General features: G+C 43.2%; 1 protein-coding gene across 1 annotated transcript in view; it reads right to left on the bottom strand.

Moving 5' to 3' along the window:
- Positions 1 to 404: 404 nt before the first annotated feature.
- The window catches only part of tinagl1 (tubulointerstitial nephritis antigen-like 1), a 21,855-nt gene continuing 1,304 nt past the window's right edge, over positions 405 to 20,955 (bottom strand). The window contains exons 2-12 of the mRNA XM_080046119.1: positions 18,150 to 18,460; positions 16,122 to 16,188; positions 11,850 to 11,942; positions 11,618 to 11,732; positions 9,826 to 9,952; positions 9,515 to 9,665; positions 9,229 to 9,415; positions 8,089 to 8,134; positions 6,591 to 6,714; positions 3,502 to 3,547; positions 405 to 3,270 (exon numbers count right to left, since the gene is read on the bottom strand). Coding sequence (XP_079902245.1) covers positions 3,103 to 3,270; positions 3,502 to 3,547; positions 6,591 to 6,714; positions 8,089 to 8,134; positions 9,229 to 9,415; positions 9,515 to 9,665; positions 9,826 to 9,952; positions 11,618 to 11,732; positions 11,850 to 11,942; positions 16,122 to 16,188; positions 18,150 to 18,453 — 1,428 coding nt within the window. The 5' untranslated portion in view covers positions 18,454 to 18,460 and the 3' untranslated portion in view covers positions 405 to 3,102. The remainder of the gene's footprint in view (positions 3,271 to 3,501; positions 3,548 to 6,590; positions 6,715 to 8,088; positions 8,135 to 9,228; positions 9,416 to 9,514; positions 9,666 to 9,825; positions 9,953 to 11,617; positions 11,733 to 11,849; positions 11,943 to 16,121; positions 16,189 to 18,149; positions 18,461 to 20,955) is intronic.

Raw genomic sequence — 20,955 nt, forward strand, 5'->3', positions numbered from 1 at the left:
TACTCTCTGGGCTGCTCTTCCACTGACTGATGGGCGTAGTTATTGCTCTCAGTGACGGAAGAGTATACGCTGACACAGCAGGACCTTATAAAAACTGTCCTCATCCCATCCCGGCCTTGTACCCATGGAGCTCCCCCCCCCTCCTCCCCCGAACTCTCTGCACCCAGTCTCTGCCATTGTGGCTCACTGATCCCATAATGTTCCTAAAAATCACACACACCTTCCCTATACCATCTGACACACTCAGGATTATAAGTGGTGTTCTTTACTGAACATCTCACCCTGTTTCAAAGCTTTAATGACGTAAACTGTGATATTTCAAGTTGCAAGTGTTCACAGAGGGACCATGTGGTTTTTGGAAAGACTTTATTGTGCCGCACAAGTGAACACTATATTGCATTTAGTGCACACAATACAGGAGACAATAGGAGAGATAATACAACATTGCACAGAAAAATAAAGAATAAAAGTATATAATTTACACATCTTGTCATAAATAAAGTCTACACATCAGTGAATATGGAGTGGTTCATTTTACATAAAATACACAACTTCTGAGCGGATGTCTGCGTCAAGGGAGTTTTTTTATGAGGAGTTGTTATTGTAGTTGGAGAAAACTGTTGCTGAGAATAAGGGTCAATTTCCATGGAATAGATTTGGGTTTTTGCAGTTATATTGGAACCTTCATCTGAAAATAACTATTAAAAACATGGCATTTAATGTGGTTCCTTGTAATCCAACGTACTGGGAGAAAAACGAATTCACATTGAACGTCTCTACCGAACGTAAATAGAATGATTCCATCTTTGGTCAGTCATTTGCTTATGCTTTTCTCAGGCCACCAACACACACTTTCATACAGTTTGTAACACCATGTACGGAACTCACGCGTCACACATTGATGCAACAGGTAGGTCAAGAAACATTTAGCAACTTAGGTTTCATCCATGGATCTTTTTCTCTTGTAAAGGAGCTACTGTAAAACAGCAGATGAACAAAGAAGATAAATAAGATTACAGAAGATTTCACATTGTTGTGATTTATTGTAAACCCTGGTGTGCATCCAACGTTAGCAGATTTCTTCTTATCCCCCTTGTGCCCCCCTCTCACTTCAGAATGAAAGCACAGAGTGGATAAGTAGCATGGGAAACATGTCATAATTGCTCACCTATCTCCACTGCATTGCACATTGCCTTCCCATCCAGACATTTCTCTTTGCTTTTATCACTATCTGCCTATCCATGCCTGAAGGAGATAATGCAGGGACCTTAAGGATCACAAGACGGTGATGATATAGGAATTGAAGCACCTTTTTGAAGTTACAGCTGAAGCACATTGGGATGTAATTTAAGGTAACTAAGTAATTATATACCGTGCTTTCCTTTTCAAGTGAGGCTGTTATACAGAAGGAGCCATAAAGTCCCTTGATCAGCCTGCAACGATTTCACATACCAAAAAAATACCTTGGAACACGTTCAGTTTTTCAAACAGAAAACAAAAGCAATGATAAAATAAGAGGACATGAGACCAAACAGCTCATCTGAAACCATGTGATTTGTGGTTTTCTGTGGAAACTGGTGTTTCAATGTTAGTTACACAAATGGCTTAACATGTGTATTACATAGTACATACATTAAACTAAAGACTATGCAGTCTTGAAGCACAGACTGGAATCAAGCAGCAATAGCCCCCCCTCCCTTTTTCCTCACTGTGGTCAAACAGTTAGCTATGTGGAAGCACAAGCAGAAAAGCGACTGAGTGATGAGAGTGACTATACAGAACATCTTTAAACAAGCAGTAAAATAAAACTTCAAAAAAACATAACTGCAACAAAAAAATCTTTAGCTCAAATAGTAACAGTGTACACAGATTAAGACTACTATACAGGAATACTTTTGCAGTGGTCAAAACAACAGTTTCTTTAAGGCATTACAATCGTTTTTACTTCTAAATGCATCAGTGTCTCGTTTGGTAAAGGAGACGGTGGGGTCAAGACTGGCTTCGATTAATATTTTATTTATATGATCAATGTTTTCTATTTAATGTGATTGAAAACATCTAATTTCACCTGCAGCCACGACCAAATGATACATGTGTAATCTTATCTACAGGTCTTTATTTAGACTTTTTATTATGAAATTGCCTAAATCGTCTCTAGTGGTTTGGCAAGTAATGATTTAAGACTGGTCATGGTCTGACGCTCTTTATATCCTCCAGAAGTCCCAAATCAGAGTTTTTGTAATCTTATACTCTACGTCAAATCTCCTACTATTTGTGTCAAATTTACGTTTTTTTTTTTTACTGGAATGTGTGAGGAAGGCCATCGCCCACAGCTACTAACTCTATACAACAAGTGTCCTGTCTGAGACTGAAGGAATGAGCTGTGTGCGTCTATAGCTGACAGGTTAATGTCAGTAAGGTCATCTATGATATATTATCATGTTACACAGTTGGGCTGGGTGTGTCTCTCTGAAAAGGCTCTGATGTCTGATAATCCCGCTCTCAGATTTCCTCTTTTACGCGCTACCCTTGTGAAACTGGGTCTGTCTGGATTTTTACATTTTGAAAAGATAGAAAAAGACTAAAGGTTCAGGTTGACAAGGCAGCACAAAAAGAAGATTAGAAAGATCAGATTGAGCTTCTCCTCCTTTCATCACCCAACTTTGACATGAACATGTTTCACCAGATATTTTACGCTGAGGATTCTGGGATGTGTGGTCTTTGGATCAGTAGGTAACCTGAGGTGGCTAATTGTAAGGCAACATAAGAGAGCTTTAGCTTTAGTTGAGTTTTTCTGTTCTTTGGTGCCATAAACCTTGAGTTAACAGGGAGAGTGGTGAAGGTAAAGGGTAATGATGATGGGGGGAGAAGAACAGTTGTATTGATTCTCAGGGTGAAGTAAGGTATAAAAAGTGAAGGTCCGGGGCGCTCTGGGTTTGACTGTGTGGCTGTCCTGGCCACACAGTGGGTAAAAAGGGATGTGTTGAAGCTCTGAGACTCTTGGTGGTCTTGTTCTCGTCAGGGGTAAAAACCCAGCTATACTGTAGAGTTGGGATTACAAATGAAAGGTCTCTCTGGGTGTTTTCAACATGGCCTGTGTCTCTAAATGTGTCGGCGACGTTTGTGGTGATGATGATTGTGCATGTCCTCCATGGTGATCCTGCCCCACACACCAATCACAAATGCTTCGATCTCACACTCATTGTCCCCGCGAGCGATGCGGAAGTAGCCGTTCTCTCCCCAGTTCTTCCCCCAAGAGTTGGCAGCAATCTGAAAAAAAGGAAGAATCGTCAAACTTACTTCAGAAGAGACCGATTTTTATTTAATTTTAGAAAGCATATAGAGTTTCTATGGTTCAATGTGGTTATTCATGCACATTAGAAAGACAGCAGAGAGTCAAACAAAGTTTAAAACTCTAAGTGTATTCATATTGTAGCCAATTAAGAGCTCATTTGGGCATTTTTTTTAATGTAATACTTAATGCGTATTGAAAATACCTACCCAATATTTTCTTGACGACCCATCGAAGGTTCTCTCCTCTCCCCACCTGGAGCAGGAAGCAGAGATGATAGTTACTCAAAATGCATGAAAGTGAAAAGCCAAACAAGAAAACAGAATGTCCTTAAATACAGTCATCAAATCAGCGCATTTTTTAGATGCCCTTGCCCTGCTATTTATCTAAGTATGGATGCATTCCAACAAAACATGTCCGATGTAAACACTTCTCAGGAATGTGTTGACCTAGGACACGCTTGGCATTGAAGAAGCAGGAAGGGTTATAAGTAGTTTTGAAGTGTGTGTGTACGGGGGGGGGGGTCTTTCATCTTGTTAACAACATCCTGAAAACAGAATATTTAAGGCTGAACAGCGCCTCGTTGCACTCCTACATCATTCCAATCCAAAGAACATGGATTTCCCCTTTTCCTCTGCCCATTTCCATACTCCAGACATGAGACAGGAAGGAGAGGGTAGGTTACGAGGAAGTGCACACCACCTGAACTTAGAGGCCTATCTTTAACCTTTCCCATCTCCAGCAGCTTTGTTCTCAGGAAACCCTTGGCAAAGGCCCATAAATTCCCATCATGCCTTGTGCTCTTAGTTTAGCTCACGTCAATGTTTTAGACGCCCAACGTTTTTTCCTTGTCATGATAAAAACATTCTCTCCCGAAGCCAATTCCCATCCTGTTTTTGCGCCGCAGGCCTTTTTTCGTTTCCCAAGAGACTCCCGGTAGCCAATCGCTTGTTATCTTTTTTAAGGGAGAGGAATGCTGGGAAATAGAGCGGCTGGTGTCGGACTCTGCCAACACAGTAGCCCGCCACCACAACACCAAGAGATAATGCCAACCTTCTATCAGCGAGTGACTTTATTAGCGCAGTCTTTCCCTGACCTGACCTAATAAGATGTGACATTGAGGAGAAGCAGACACAACAAAAACAGCTGTGTAAACAACGGATGGCGACGACAATTCCGAAACAGACCGGAGTGATGGGATTTGTGTTTCAGAGCAAGGTCTATAGACACCTGCATGTGTGTGTGTGTGTGTGTGTGTGTGTGTGTGTGTGTGTGTGTGTGTGTGTGTGTGTGTGTGTGTGCGTGTGTGTGTGCACGTGCGTGTGCATGTGTGTGTGTGTGTGTGTGTGTGATCCCATATGCATGCCTGCCCGCCTGCATATTTATTGGTACGGACAGAGCCAGACAGAGTCGGACCACTGCTGATCTCTTATCAGGCCTCCAATCAGCTCACTGGCTCACTGTGGGACAATGATGGGCATACCTCTGTGCCCATGTGCCCCGCCCTTCCCTCAACGCCCATCAGCGCACCCCTGACCTCCACTGCCGTGGATTTTCCCCCCTCTCTCTCTCTGTCTGCTGCAGTCAGGATCAACGGCCCAGACAATGCCCTTTCCAGAACAGTGGACCTCAATGCTCTTTCCACAAACTTTCCCAGGCACTGGGCTTAAAGGGACGCATCACTATGGGATTTGGCCTGTGTAAACAAAGTGATGCCAGTGGCTGACAGGTTAGAGCTCAAAACAAAAACCTCCAAAACTCCCCCGCGCTCTTTACCTCATCCGTCCCTAAATCCATGTCGCTGGTACATCCACATACATCTGCCCGGGGAGTGCAGATGCAGAAGAAGGAATTCAGGAAAACTGGGAATCCTCAGAATGACCTCGCAACCTGCATTCCTCCACAGTTTACTGACAAACTGAGGCAGGAGAGATGTAATAATTACAGTCCACAGAGTTGCGATCCTTACTTGAGCATAGTGAAGAAATGTTTGCATCCACGGTTTTCCATGAAAACATTTCAGAATGTTCTTGTGAAGTATGTGATTTAAACGCTTAAAGTACAGGTTGGAGGCTGAGGGCTCAAGTGTTTATCGCACACATGTCTATACACGCCATATGATGAGGTGAAATGTTGGGTGAAATATACGTGTACACGAAACGCGTGCACGGTAATGGGGACATGAAAGGTTATGTTTTGTCTGCATCGAAGGCCAATCTGATAAAAGAAGAGGGGCTTTTATCAAAGCACTGAGATCCCCTGTCTGTAGTTGTTTTTACTCGTGTTCAAGTCAGGGACAAGCTCAATTTCAAGATACTATGGTACAGTAATATGCTCACAAACACACATTCCTAAACCCCCCTATTATGGACCCATTATGAGGGAGCTGCTAATTTTTTCTATTTTGGAAAGTGAGACCGGTGGCAACATATCATTGTAACCACAGGCACTCTTCAAAACCAGCTGGTGTGACTCGCAAAGAAGAGTCCTCCTGTTAAGTATTTACAAGTGAAAAAGATGTTTTTGTGATTTTTTTTTACAGGTCAAACCCCTCCTGGCCTCCCACTGCCCTAAAAAACACACACATTAAAACAGCAGCAAACTGCTACCTGTCTATCCAAAATGATGAAAAGGAGTGTTTTGGCTCGGATGTAGGAGAGGAGAAGAATGGAGAGGAAGAGGGGAGGTCAGTGAGCCAGATTAGCAGCCGGAGAGCGATGATGGAGACACAGCGCAAAGCGAGAAGAAGTGTGTGAGAATAACCAGAGACAGAGGGTGGGGGCAGGTGAACCAGGTGTGTCAGCCGTCTGCCCTCCTGCATATTTGTGGTGGCCACAGTTACTAGAGAAAGGAGGAGGGGGAGGGGGGCTTGTCTGGGGGCAGACAGAGGAGTGGAGCCAAGGTGTGTCTTAAAAAAAAGGGCAATAGACTGAGCGGTATGCTGGGCTTGTTCACACATACTCTCTCGGCCGTGTGCAAACACACACTTTGATAATACCAGCAGCTACTCAATTCAGACCTGATTCATTCCTAATGAACACTTCCTCTGTTGATATGGCTCCTGTTGAGCATGTAGCAACAGTGAAAGCAGACCCCCCATTCAGTTCAAGTCTGTGTTACACAACTGAACAAAAGCTTTTGTTTTCAAAAGGCATAAAACCCCAGCATGGCCGTGTGTTTCTGTTGATTCTAATCAGGTTTGTCCAAAGAGCAAAACTTCTACTTAGGGCAATGCTATGACTACTGGGCTGTTGTTGGGCTTGATAATAAATGTGTTGCATTGTTAATGTTAACTTACCCGGTGATCCTGACAGAGTGTGTTCCATGTTTGCGGTATTGTGGAGGTTTGGTGAAGCTGACGTCAGTGTGTTTGTAGATCCCATTCTTATAAACAAAGAAATCCTCGTGGACCTCCATAATAGCTGCAAGGACCAAAAAGCAGGGAGAGTTATGAGGCGGATGTTAGATACACACACACACACAAAAAAACAAACACATGCACAAACAATAACACACACAATGATACAATATTATTTTAATAAATTAAGGAAGGGAAGATACAACTATTATTCAAACATTGTTTAATCTAAAAGTAATTACCTTACTTCTTTAAACAAATTCCAATTTCCCCCCTAAATTACACACCCAGACCTCAGACAGGACAGCTAGGAGGAGTGTGGACCCCCATCAACAACTCACAATGACTCATACATAATGTGCCAGTACACACACACACACACCCACCTTGTTGCTTTTGTGTCAAAGTGAAACTTAGGTAAAGGGTTAACAAAGAAACTTACAATAAAGAAAAAACGTTTTCCTAGACTGCTAAACAATAAAAAGGGAAGCTGGCACAGGCTAATAGAAAGTCACAACCACACACACACACGCACACACACACACACACACACACACGATGATATAATATTCTTTTAATCAATTATGAAAGGGAAAGATAAAAATCTTATTCAAACATTGATTAATCTAAAAGTAATTTCCTTATTCCTTCAAACAAACAAAAACAATTACACACACCCAGACATCAGACAGGGCAGCTGTATGTTTATGAGAGAGAGAGAGAGAGAGAGAGAGAGAGAGAGAGAGAGAGAGAGAGAGAGAGAGAGAGAGAGAGAGAGAGAGAGAGAGAGAGAGTGGACAGAACAGTGTGTGGAACTCATAAACAACTAACATTGACACATAATATGCCAGTATACACACACCTCTAGTGTGTGTGTAAACTGAAACTTGAAAGCACTCGAAAGCATAACCTAAAGAGAAACTTACAGTAACGTGAAGACCAAAAGTGTTCCCGGACTTCTAAACAATAAAACGGGAAGCTGGCAAGGCTCATATAGAATCCCTCTCTCTCTCACACACACAATGCTCTGTGCTTGTGGACAAAACTGGAGAGTGCACAAATGCACACGCACACACACACACACACACACACACACACACACACGACTCCTCTAGTCAAGAGTACTTGACATTGGTCCAGATGGACGCCAGACAGTGAGGCGACCTGGTAAAGAAAGGTCAGTTCAACTACACTGACATAATGGCCCATCATTTTTGACCAGGTGACTGGGGGTCACAGTTGAAACCCAGGGCAAAACCATCTGCATGACAAGGTCAAACTTGACATCATCCAAGGTCGGATACCTAACACGAGGCTTCATGGTGCGCCTGTTTATTTATGTGCCCCTCGGGAGTGTTTTCCTTTACAAAGAAATACATAACACTCACTCTGGAGAAAATGTTTACACTCAAAATATGATTAAAGAAATTTGCTCTACCTTGCACCGGGCCATTATCCATGATCTCCTTCATGATCTCCTTTTCCTGAGAGGGACGATTGAAGGATCAATTTATAGGCAGAGGAGAAGAAAAAAAGAGAGAGAGAGACGGACAGAAAGATCATTACATGTCAGTGAAATGGAGAGGATGAAAACAAAATCCCCCTCTCAAAGTTAAAAGTCAGATAACAAGATTGAGTCCAGCAGGGGCCCCTGGGCTTAATGCCTTGTTTATTGACTTCAGGCCATCGGTAGACAGAAACAACAGGCGGTAACGACTTTGAGAGGCATTAGACGTCATTTAGCAAAGATGGATGCTAGCTGATAAAACCTCAGCTCAGTGGGTGACTTTGAATTGATGGAGCTGTGTGAGGAGCCAGCTTCTGGAAACAGTTTTAGTGAAAGTCATTCGATACCTGGCGCTAATTAGGAAAGGCATGAGTCTATTTGAAGACAATATCTTTCAATTTAGATCATCCAGCTTTTTTTAAATTTTTAAATATTTTCGACTCGTGTGGCTAAGAATGAATAAATGAAGATTTAGAAGGAGTCCAGTAACTTGATATTAGATCTAAACACTTAAATCAAATACCTGATAAATATCGGAATGATAGTCGATATGTTTTACTGTATCCTAACCGCAGTCTGTACATTTGTATAATTCACTCTCTGGCCTGTATACCCAATATATTGTGAGACAAACTATATTGTGATCTAACTATAAACAGAATAAGTTACTTCAGTTATCTCTGAATTCAACTGCCCGGAACATCAACGTTGGCAAACGTGGAAAGTACATAATAGAACTTCATGCCCTTCATTGCTTCCGTGAGGAGAGCTCTCGAGCACCTAATCCTGTACATTCCCATGTTCATTCACAGGGGAGTCAAGTACGCATGAGGCAAGTGTTCAAAAACACATACTGTAATAAACATGTGACAGAGGATATAGTCTGGTGTAGCACGAAGAAGTCCCAAAAAATGTAGAGTGAGCTCATGAAAGCTAAAAGTTTACCAGTGCTCTAAGAACGTGTTGTGATGTGTGGGTGTAGACCCAATGTTAGGAGAGGAGAGATGTACATGCCTGCATTTGTGTATCATATACCACTGTTTTATGTATATAATGTTTATTGCTGCTTACGTTGGATGAGAGCCTGTACGGTGGCGTGGACTGGTAGATGTCGTTCTGGTAGTTGTGTGAGTTGGGGCAGCGCTGTGTGGCCTGTCTCTTCCCCCGGCCAATGGAGCGGCTCTGCATCATACAGCGGCCCGTCTCCACCGGTGTTTCCTTTGTGGGCTGGTATGGATAGCATTCTTCTGTCACCACTCTGTGAGAAGAAGTGATGGAAAGATGTGTGAAATCTTTAGAAAGTAGGCCAATTTTTTTTCAGTCTTTCTATATTGTTTGTTTAAAATGAAGTCTTCACCCTCTACGGCGGAGGTACCACCAGGCTCCATCGATGCGTCCCCCGGCACAGCCTCCCTGGTTGCGCGTGTCGCAGGAGATCAGATTTTGGGGGGACAGCTGAGGAGTCATGTGACCCATTGACTGGATGGAGATTCTGTCCGATGCCACAGCTTCAGAAGAGGACAGGCAGAAGTACAACATGACTTTCACTTCTAAAATGTTTCTGTTTTGTGTCTTCAGTTATAGCTAAATGTGTTTTTATATTTTCAGACATTCCTTTAATCTTTTATTATAATATCCCAAGATTCACTCTGTTCCTGTCCTATATACCTGCAGTGGAGAAGGCCCAGGATGCGGCACAGTTGCCCTGGTCCAGGGGCTCATGGATCTTTCCCGGCCACTTCTCTGTTGAGTTGAAGTAGGAGGGCAAACGGTCATTCTGAGGATCCATGTTCATCTGTCAATGAGAAAAAAAAGAGAGAGGGACCGTTATTACAGGCCTCTTACAATCAAGTCAATAGGGCTCGTGTTACACTCTCACATAGCCTCCTTTACTGAAACAGGATACATATTTGTTTCAGTAAAAACAATAATTACCTCAAGTGGAAAGCCTTTAAAGAAGGATTTGAAATAAAATAGAGTTAGACAGCCAACATATAGTACAGGGTAAAAATGTTTGGGGAATTATTCACGGGCGATTAGGACCATCTGGCCCAGTGTCTATCTATGGCGCTGTACAGAACAGACTGGAGCCTTTGATCCAGGTCCTCTCCAAGGAACCATAAGGCCGTCTGGGTACATCAGTGTAAATCCAATGTGTCATTTGAACCGACTGAACTCCCAGCTTTCAAGAAGGCATTCATCTGTGTTTAGGTTACCAATATTACCACCGTTATAAATCCATATTAATGATAAGTATTTGATAAGTGTGAAAATATTTTCCAGAGAGCGCATTTTCACTCGCAGGTGATTCCCACATGCCAAACACATAGGATCCATTAGCATTCACTCCAGGGTTGGATGCACTCCTAAACTGCCAGTGATGTGTGATAACAGAGAACACAATTCTGCACAACTGATCTCTCTCTCTCTCTCTCTCTCTCTCTCTCTCTCTTTCTCTCTCTCTCTCTCTCCCTCTCTCGCTCTCTCTCTCTCCCTCCCTATCTCTCAGCCAGGCTGCCTGCGCTGCATTCCTCTGGTTAACGGTGAGGTATTCAGAACACAAATGGCTACCTGATACATAACTGAGGAATGCGCTGGTGGTCAGAAGCAGGAGGTCAGAGTCCAAAAAGTACACAGAAATACCTGAAACACCTGACCTAAAGGGTTTTAACCAAAGAAGAGAAATGGCTACAAGAAGCAAGCAGGTGTTGTGTGTGATGAATTAGTTAATGAATTCTCAATTTTTCATCAATAACACAGGTGACCGAGAGCAGACAGGAAAGGGGAAAGAGAAAGAGGGGAGATTTATGAATGGGCTAAAAAGGCTTTGATCTGGTTCCTGGCACAGGTAGGGACACGCTGACTGCGGAAGGAGGAGGGGGAGTTATGAGGGTTTTTTTTTTTTTTTGGTAGAAGAAGTTGTGGAATGCTGGGAGAGGTAAACACAGGATGGATGGAGGCGGGTAGGAAGGTGTACACTGGTAAGGAGTTTTTTTTAATTCTGCAGACAGCCTCCAACTCCTCCATCTCCTCATTCTTATGTAATCTGTCTGGGTAAAGTCTAAACAAAGACTGGAGCAGACCAGAGTAGGCTGAAGTTAAGCAGACGGAAACGCCATCGCATACCGACAAGCCACCGTAATTAGGTGGATGACGGTTTGATCACGGCCCCTTGGCTCATTGCAATAGGTTTTGAAACCTTGCATATCGCAAATCATCCCTGCCCTATGTGTCACACACTCACATTAATTATATAGATTCAACTCATAGTTAATTCAATTAGTCCATATTGGAGAAGTGTGGGATGTGCTATAACAAACATGAAGCCATAACAGCTTCAGTAGGTACAGTAGATACACTTTATGTGATAAATATGACACTTTGTATGTAACTCTCTTAGTAAACACCCACTAGCAACAATTGACTAAAATCATTTTTGAGGGTGAAGACTGCTTTATACCTGCATTTCATTCATGTTCATAATAGTCTTGGAAGGCCTCTGTGTGCCCAGGCGGTACCGCATGCCCTCATCTAGAGTCATGCCGTACAGCTGACTGTAGTTTCCTGCCTTCCATCTGAAAGAAAAAAAAGAGAAAACGTGTTCTGTAACCATGTTTAATACAGTTATTGTTGTAGAACATCAGAGACCATCCAAGTATGTGCGTTCATGTGAGCCTGAGTTTGTTTTTTACCCATAGTTCCCTCTGTTGACTGACTGGATCATGTCAGGCTCCATCAGACAGGCGTTCTGCTCACACTCCCAGCGTCCCGTGGTCCCACATGTACTACAGAAAGGGGAACATTAAAAGGCATCAAAGGCTGTAATCGCTTGAAATCGTTTTGCTTAGGTCAACAACTAAAATAGAAAGACCATCCGAGACATAGGCAAACAGGCAACCAAAGCTCGGCGGAATTACCAAATAAGAAATGAATTGAGAGAACGTCAGTAACTCGACTGGAAAATTGAGGGGGGTAGAGGAATGGAGGGAGAGGTTTATAGGAAACATTCAGCCTTTTAAGGCTGCAGAGCAAACATCCATTTTTAGCCACGGGGAAGCAGAAAGACAGAAAAAGCCTAGAAGATGATGGAATAGATAAGAGAACAGGATATTAATGATGACGATGATGTTTACGTTGAGGGTTCTCAAAAATAACTTGCATTGTGTACTTTGTGTGTGTGTACTTTGTGTGTGTGTACTTTGTGTGTGTGTGTGTGTGTGTGTGTACTTTGTGTGTGTGTGTGTACTTTGTGTGTGTGTGTGTGTGTGTGTGTGTGTGTGTGTGTGTGTGTGTGTGTGTGTGTGTGTGTGTGTGGCCAGAGCAGGAAGGGGGAAAAGCATCAAGATCAATAACTTAAAAATCATCAAGTAATTTCAATGACCATGGCAAAATAAATGTAGTGGAGTAAACATAAGAAGGAAAACACTTTCCTGTGTAAAATGAAAATGCTTCAATAAAGAACCTGTATGTCAATACTTGACGGTGTCATGCCAGACACAAAGCTTACTCTCACAAAGATGAGTCATTGGCACTGATAAGATTCACATAACTTCACTTCCCCGTCCGCTGATACTCAAAGTTAATGATTTAACTCTTTGACACTATAACCATCTTACGCTACTGTCAAAGCTTCCAAACAGCCTTGCATAGTTAAACCTATATGAGTCAATTCATAAGTCTCCTTATGTACACAGTACACCAGTCTTGGCTAGACTAGACTTATTGTGTCTCAAGGTAGATTATTTTATGCCCCCTTTGGAGATTTGAAGGCTTTATTGGTGTGTTCTTGGTTTCTTTAGTTGTCTTACTGTGAATGTTTTTGTTCTCGGTTCCCCTCTCCAAGACGACCTGGTTAAATAAATGTACTTAAGCCGCGACAAATTACGGTGTATAACATCTACAGGGTCAGCGGACGTTTTGGGGATATCATAATAAACGGTTGTGTTTGCAGGAAAGAAAGAACGCGGGGTGTTTCCCACACAAGCATGTATAGACATCCAACCCCAAAGTCTCCTGTACACTACACATCATGTTTACAGTGAGGGGAAGGTGCCCAAGAGGATCATCGTACACAAACACACAGTCATGCGATGGCCAAATTCCCCTTTAGTCCCAGTGAAGTTTACATTGTTTACCACCTCTCAAGCTGCACTCCTCCCTGCTGGGTCTCTGAGAATGCAATGTGCAAGTGCACACACGCGCACACGCACACACACACACACACACACACACACACACACACACACACACACACACACACACACACACACACACACACACACACACACACACACACACACACTGGCAGAGTTTCAGCGTGACTGTCTGCTCAGCCACCCACAGGGGACCATCAGAATGCTTTCATTGGAGGAAAGAGACAAGACATGACCTTTCACATCTCCCTCTCTTTGGCAGTAAAACATGCATGCAGCTCAGTGCCAGTGGCTCAAAAACACCAATAAATTCACACAGCAATAGTTCTGGATACACACTCACACTCACACACACACACACACACACACACACACACACACACACACACACACACACACACACAGGCAGGGACAGACGTAATGATAGACTTGTGTGACTGAAATTCGATGGCTGCATGACCAGCGGGAAGCAATATTTCACATTCTTCATCACACTCACTATGAGAGATAGATGCCCCAGTTCGTACAGACACGTACAAATACACACACACCTGCGTGTATCTCTTATCTGTGTATCTCGGCTCAGTGGGAACAAAGCCTCGTTTGTGTGTTTTCTGATCTGAGAAACCATACATCTCAATTTAGGACATCCAAGCTGGCACTGTGGCTGATGCCCAAGCTGAAGCACAAGCAAGACAAGAGATAGTGGGTCCTTTCGGGGCCATGTGGGACTGTGGGTGAGAGCAGAAGGCGCCACGTTTCACTTCATTTGGAGCGGATAAAGGGTTATCAGGATGCCAACAGCTCAGGGAGGAAAAGGCCCTCGGCGGGAGACCCCATTAACGTGACAAAAGAATGCCACACGTATCATGGTGCATCTTTACACACACACACACACACACACGTCACACACACAACAGTAAACATAAACACATTACTTCATGCTCAGTCAGACTGTGCTGTGTTTATATGATGTCTAACACTGACACTATCTACTTAGGAGTTATTTTTTAATCTATAATAAACATACTGTATAAAAGATTATGCAGATTGGGATGCGGATGTCAAAGATTAGATTTGTATGGACTACATCTGTGATATTTGGCTGTTTGACAAAGATTCCTCTTTTGGCCTGGGTGCTGCTCGGTGGTTAGTCAAAGACATGGAGGAGGTTAGATAAGAGTGCACGGGGGCCTGGTCTTTGCTAATGAGGGGCTATGGAGGGAAAAGAGGGAGAGCAGCATGTCAACTCCACCCTGCAGCCCCTGCATTCTGAGGGCCGGGAGTAGGCCTGCGCACATTCGGGAAATTAATTATGTGCCGAGTGTGGGAGTAGGAAAAAGGAGTGTGTGCGTCCCTCTGCGCCAAAGCCGCGCAGTGCAACTTTTCAAGCATCAATGTGCATTGCCTTAGCAAGCACGTGTGAGAGCGTTTGTGTATAAGACCCTTTTGTTTGCTTGTGAAAGGGGGAGTTTAGCACACAAATGCTGTTTTCTGGTGACTGGGAACACTTGAGGCTGCTTGTGTTTGCTCAACCTCCTTAAGTCTTTCATCAACAAGAGGACGCCAGCCCCTGCCATTCATCAATTTCCACCCTCGCCTCTTGGACAAACCTAATTGAGCTGCCTTGATAAACGTCATACGTAAGGCCTGACGGATTGACACAGCACAGCTACTGGAGTCAAGCCGGCTTAAAGCAGAGGATATGGATATCAGCAGGGGTCAGCATGGTTCGGGTAAGATGTGTCACAACAAACAGTCACACTGTGTTCCTGTAGCATGAGAATAATATATAATACAAATGTACAAATAGGTGTTGAATCAACATTTAAGTGCAAGTGTGTATGTTCACACATGCATACAGAGTCTTTGGCGAACATAAAATGACACAGCTGTGCGAAACCACAGCGAAGCACAGGTGAGGAATTCTACTTCCCTTCCCTTTCTCCTTCTGCCTTCACTCACTCAACCCCCTGGGTCTCCTTCCTCCAGTCAGTTAAGAAATGCTTACCCTCTCAGGGCTGCCGTCAATATCATGCAAAAGAAAATGACAACAGCCACTTGGACTCTGTTGCCAAATAGATCAAAATAACACTTTGCAGTGCAGTCATTGAGAGCTCATCTAACATACTGTTTTTAGTAACTCTTGACCTCATGTCAGGGTTAAGAAGTTAAGAGCTGTTTGTGAATCTGTCCTTCAAGCCACTGAACTTATAAATATTATGCAACAGTGTCAGGGAAATGTTTTCCATGTGGGGTCAAAGACAGACTATACAAGCTTTGTATTACAACTTTGGGCCTCATTTTTGGGCGTTGAGGAGAGGGGTTTTTTATTTACATCACAAGAAGATGCTCAATGGGAAATCATTGTAACATGTGATTAAATGTGCTACGTTACTAAGTAAGGGATATGTGGACGGGTGGTCCACCACACAACATTGCTACTAGTACTAGATGGGAAAATCAACAAGAGGCTTGTTATGGGTGCAGCTACTTCTCAAAAGCTGATTAATTCCAGCACAATCCCGATGCCAGAGTTACTTTACGTCACGGTGACATTTGAAAGAGACAATTTTGGATTTTTTTTTTTTTTGTGTCTGCCAAATCCATAATGGCAATTTGAGCTTGAATATTCCACTCGGTGTAAGCATCTTACAGTTCATGTAAAGTGTCAGAACAAGGGGATAAGGAGCATAAACATGAAGGGAGGGGGGAACATGTTTTTCAAACTTTAATGGGATAGTTTGAGGGAAAGCCCAGGATTTAAGAGGTTAAAAGGAAGCCATGGGAAGAAAAGAGGGTTTTACTTACCATAAATTGCAGTTCTCTCTGTATGTTTGCCCTGTAAAGAACCTGTGTCCATTTCTGTCGCAGGTGCCTGAGAGGAGACAAAGAGGGACAACTAAATACAGTATATCTGGGTTCGATGTGGCTAAACAGAAATGGTCCTACCATTAATCTCAAGGCACCGCCTCGACTACAGAGACACATGAGAAAGAGATGCTTCATATAGAGCACGCACACTTAATAAAATACAATCACACTGGCAAAGTTTCTTCACTTGAAACCACAATAAAAAAGGTGTTAACAGTACAGCCCATGGTGTGTTTTTTTTGTGTGTGTGTGTGTGTGTGTGTGTGTGTGTGTGTGTGTGTGTGTGTGTGTGTGTGTGTGTGTGTGAGAGAGAGAGAGAGACGCAGAATATGTGAGGTCTAAGGAGCTCTGAGCTTCAGTAATCCTGTGTAGGAATGTGGTGTTCACTTCTTTCCTGCCTTCCCAGGGTTCCTGGGACCTCGTCATGTTTTAACCAGCTTACACTCCAGTGTGCCACCTCTAGCAAGGGCCCGCCCATTACACCCATCATTAGAAGTGTCAAAAAATTGTTTCAACATTTATGAGCTGCAATGGTGAGGTAACATCTACTCAGCATAGTCCCAAACAAATAAAAATGATTTAGCGGTGACATAGCATTAGCATTCCTTATGAGTGAAATTGACTTGTCACACTTGAGGGCTGAGCCCTGCTCACTTACAGATTGGGAGAGCTACATTGACTTGGCGACAGGTTCACAACAAAGATTATCTTCAGGCTGATTTACCGCGAAATGTGCCGTCAGTTTGAATTGCACGTGGAATTTAGGGCATGAGCTGGCTGAGAATTTACAGCATGAGCAGGTTGCCTTTCCTTTGGTGTGAGGCCCAGAGCTGATAGTGTGATTTATGACTGCGGCCCTCTGATACCAATCTTATCCATCACAGCTGTCTGGCCCAGGCTATCACACACTGACAAAGAAAGATTAATGGGGGCTGTTGTGACACTTTTTATATAGCACAATGGAAACATGCACAATTTCTGTCTTTAGAGCCAATATGAGAAAAGAATACACTGACTTTGATGACATAATGAGAAAAGTCCATCTGTATAACTGAATATTGAGTTATGAACTACAATCTTTGACTTTCAGTGCAGCCATTACAAATAAGGACCTATTGTGAGAATCTGTCACTTCCTTCCTTTTGAAGCACCAAAGCATTCCTCCAGGCTGCCATTTGTATGTGCGTGTGCACGCTCTTAACACGCTTTACTGTTTGTGTCCTGCCTCGTGATCCCACTACCTTATCGTCCAGGGAACACATACCTGTGCCGACCTCTCCGCCTTCCATTCCTGCACCCGTTGTCTTTCTTTCCCTCCCTCCTGCATAGCCCACATTCTTTCTTCTGACCTCCATTCATCCCTCCATCCGCCCCTCCAGCCCTCCCTCTGTCTGGGTTAATAAGAAACCTACTGTTTCCTGCTCTGTTCTCAGGTAGGCCCATGCTGTCGCTGGCACATTTTACACCTCTGCCTTGAGAGGGTACTAGACTACAACATCTGTGTGGGGAGTCCAAATGTAGCGCACCAAATAGCAAGATAGTTTGAGAGAATGACTTCAAATGTAACTTATCTACAATAGGGACTGTACAGAAATTATCAGTGGAAGCTGGTGCAATTTCTTATTTTGGCTTACCTTCAGAGATGTATGTATCAGGGCTTTATTTTTCATGGGCCTGAGAGTGGCTATATTTTCACTACTTTCTTATGATGCAGACATATATAATGTTCAGCTCCCCTACGCAGTCCAATCATTTTCCTAAAGTTCCTTATTTTAAGTTTGTTTCTTTCTTGTGAGTCTAAAAGTAGACAGGTATGTCAATGTCATTCATGTTCTGGTGTCTCTTGGTGGAGTTCCATGCTGCTCTCTGACTGAGCTGAACCACTTACGACAAAACTCGCTGACGCACACACACAAACACACAACTACACATCCATGCCCGTGTCCGTGCGGCCTTTTTACTCACCTATGAAGGGTGGTTCTATGCCCAGACAGTGACCCCAGAAGTCAGGGCAGCAGTCAGAGACGGTGCGGTTGCAGAACAGGTCGCAGTAGCAGATGGTGTCCAGGTAGGGCACGGTGCACAGGTCGTCTCTGCCCGGGCAGCAGCCTCCTCTCCTCTCGCAGTAGGAGCCAAACGGGTCCCTGATGCCGCCAACGTGGAGCGGACTGGCCAGCTCCCTCTTGGTCCTTCTGGACAGGACTCTGTCTGCAGTGCTCTCTGCCACCACCAGGAGCAGCACTGCCACAGTCAACAGGAAGAGCTTCATGATAAATCTGTGGAAAGGAAGTGGACAGGCCATAAGACGTTTAGGTACTAATATTTTATCCACCCTCTTCCATATCTACGTTTTTATGTTTGTGATGGAGTTTGAGTGGAAACATGTTTGTGAAGAGTTGGCCTGCTTTTCCTCAACAAGAGGCACACTTATCCCAGTGCTTCACACTTCACAGGAAGAGAGGTGAGGAGGTTGCACTGTGAGCAGCATAATTGGGGTATGACTGCTGCCAACACACTGTCCACCCTCCGCTGTGTAATTCACATACACACTGATGCATACGCATTCAGTAGCACACATACACACACGCACACAGGAGATACATTTAAACAAAGCTGGCAGCAAATGGTCCAAATGGAAACCCACATGATCCGGAGATCTTCTGCTTATTTCTTCTAAATTTCCTTCCAAGCTGCCAAGACAAACACAGCTAAATATGAAAATACACTCAGCGGGAACACGAGGGGAAAAAGTTATGCGAGAAACACAGAGGTCTTTAAACATGTTAAATGATGTATGACACTTCAGGTCTTAAGCTATTTAGCTACTGGTTTTTTTTTTTTTTGTTTTTTCAACTCTCAGCCCTTACCTTCATGTGATTCCACTAAATATGTCCCAGATTTTACGACATGTTTCCCTCAAAAGTGTCGGTCTGAAGTTCATTTTGCACAGCTGCTATTTTCACTAATGCAGCTCTGTTTGCATTGCGTTAACACCTTAATCCAGCTGCACTTTATTCACTCTGTAATTAAATGTTTGACTTTATGCGAGAGGGACCTGCTGCTAATGTAGTTACCACTAGAGGAGGGGAGTTGACATTATCACGTGAGATTAGTATGCTATCTCAGTCACGGAAATAAAGTAATGTCCTGCCGTCAAAGCTAATCAGTCACGCTTGAGGAAATGGTTCAACATCCAGCATTAATGGACCTCAGAGACAATACAGTTTATCCAAGTACCACTCTGGGGCATGGTAACAGGGCCCGCAGAGGGAAGCCACACACAGAGTAAGTCTTAGGTCTCTCTTGAGAATGAGACCCTTTTTCTCAATGAGATTATATCTGTTTAAATAAAGCTTAGAAATGTCTGTTTAATGCAGTCACAGAAACTAATGTAATCATACAATGTTCCAGCTTTTGTTTTAGCTATCTCCCAATGAGCGTTTTAAAACAACAGACAATATAAGAACACAAGCAAGGAAAATCAGCACTTTGAGTGATTTGAGTGTAAATGAACAAAAACGCATGAATGGCTTTAAAGCTTGCTATTAAAGGTGCCTTCCATCATTTGCGTCGCCTGGTAAGAGATTACTTTTTCAATTGGACATTTTTGTCAATTGAATCCCCTCGTATGGTTTTAATTGTCACAGTATTGATTAATTTTCACAGTATTTAGGACATATGACTATGGCTTCTTTTTAGGCAAGTGCTGGTCATGGTGTGTGTGTGTGTGTGTGTGTGTGTGTGTGTGTGTGTGTGTGTGTGTGTGTGTGTGTGTGTGTGTGTGTGTGTGTGTGTGTGTGTGTGTGTGTGTGTGTGTGTGTGTGTGTGTGTGTGTGTGTGAACAAGCAATCAAGAACTTTCACTCTCAGGCTTAACAAAGGTCAAACAATCATCCATATGCATGGTTGGATGTGTGGATGTGTGATGTGTGTGTGCATATTGGTCTCAGGTTACCGGATGGGTGAGTCTATGTGGGGCCGGACAAAGACGAGGGGGCTGGCCCGCTGCTTATATAAATAGCATCATTAATTAACCAATCAGATCTCAGAGCACAATGGACCCTGTGCACATAAAGCGGGGGCTCCGGAAACCGATCTTTGCTGTGCTGTTTTCTGCATGACTGTGCCTTTAGTTGAAATGTGTAAAGACACATACAGCACACACACCCACACACACACACACACACACACACTCTCTCACACACACAAAGTCACACGAGCATATGGCAGCATGGTCTCCTCCTTTACACAAGTGTTTTGTTGTGGCAGACTGAGCCTCAGTGCAATAAAACACCCGCCAGTCTGCTCAACAAACTGCAAAGGCCTTTAGGTCAAACTGTCTGTGAGTGTCATTTTTCGCTGCAAACGGTAATAAAAAATGTCACTATAAATAGCTTATTCTTTGGATTTAATAAAGGATGTAAATAAGTGAAAAAGAAAATCTTCAATTAGGCCTTGCTTTAGGATATTTTTCATTGTGCTTGGTACAGTTTGTCGGTTGAAGCAAAACTATTGATTATTTTGATTGATGAGTACAGTACATATTCCAAACAAAACTATCATGTAAAACAAAATTTTACTTTTAATTTTAACTTTTTCAAAAGTTCAACACAATTATGCAACTGAATAGTATAGTATGTGTTGCAAAGCCATAGCTTTCATTACATCATACAATGATGTCTCAGCTCCTTTTAGTCTTTTGAAACAAGTGTCACAGAAGCTGCCATATGGCCCATTAGTGTTCCAAGCAGCTGCAGCCAAGTTACTGATCC

This window comes from Ammodytes marinus (assembly GCF_949987685.1).
Source record: "Ammodytes marinus genome assembly, chromosome: 17".
In the NCBI taxonomy this organism is placed as follows: Eukaryota; Metazoa; Chordata; class Actinopteri; order Uranoscopiformes; family Ammodytidae; genus Ammodytes; species Ammodytes marinus.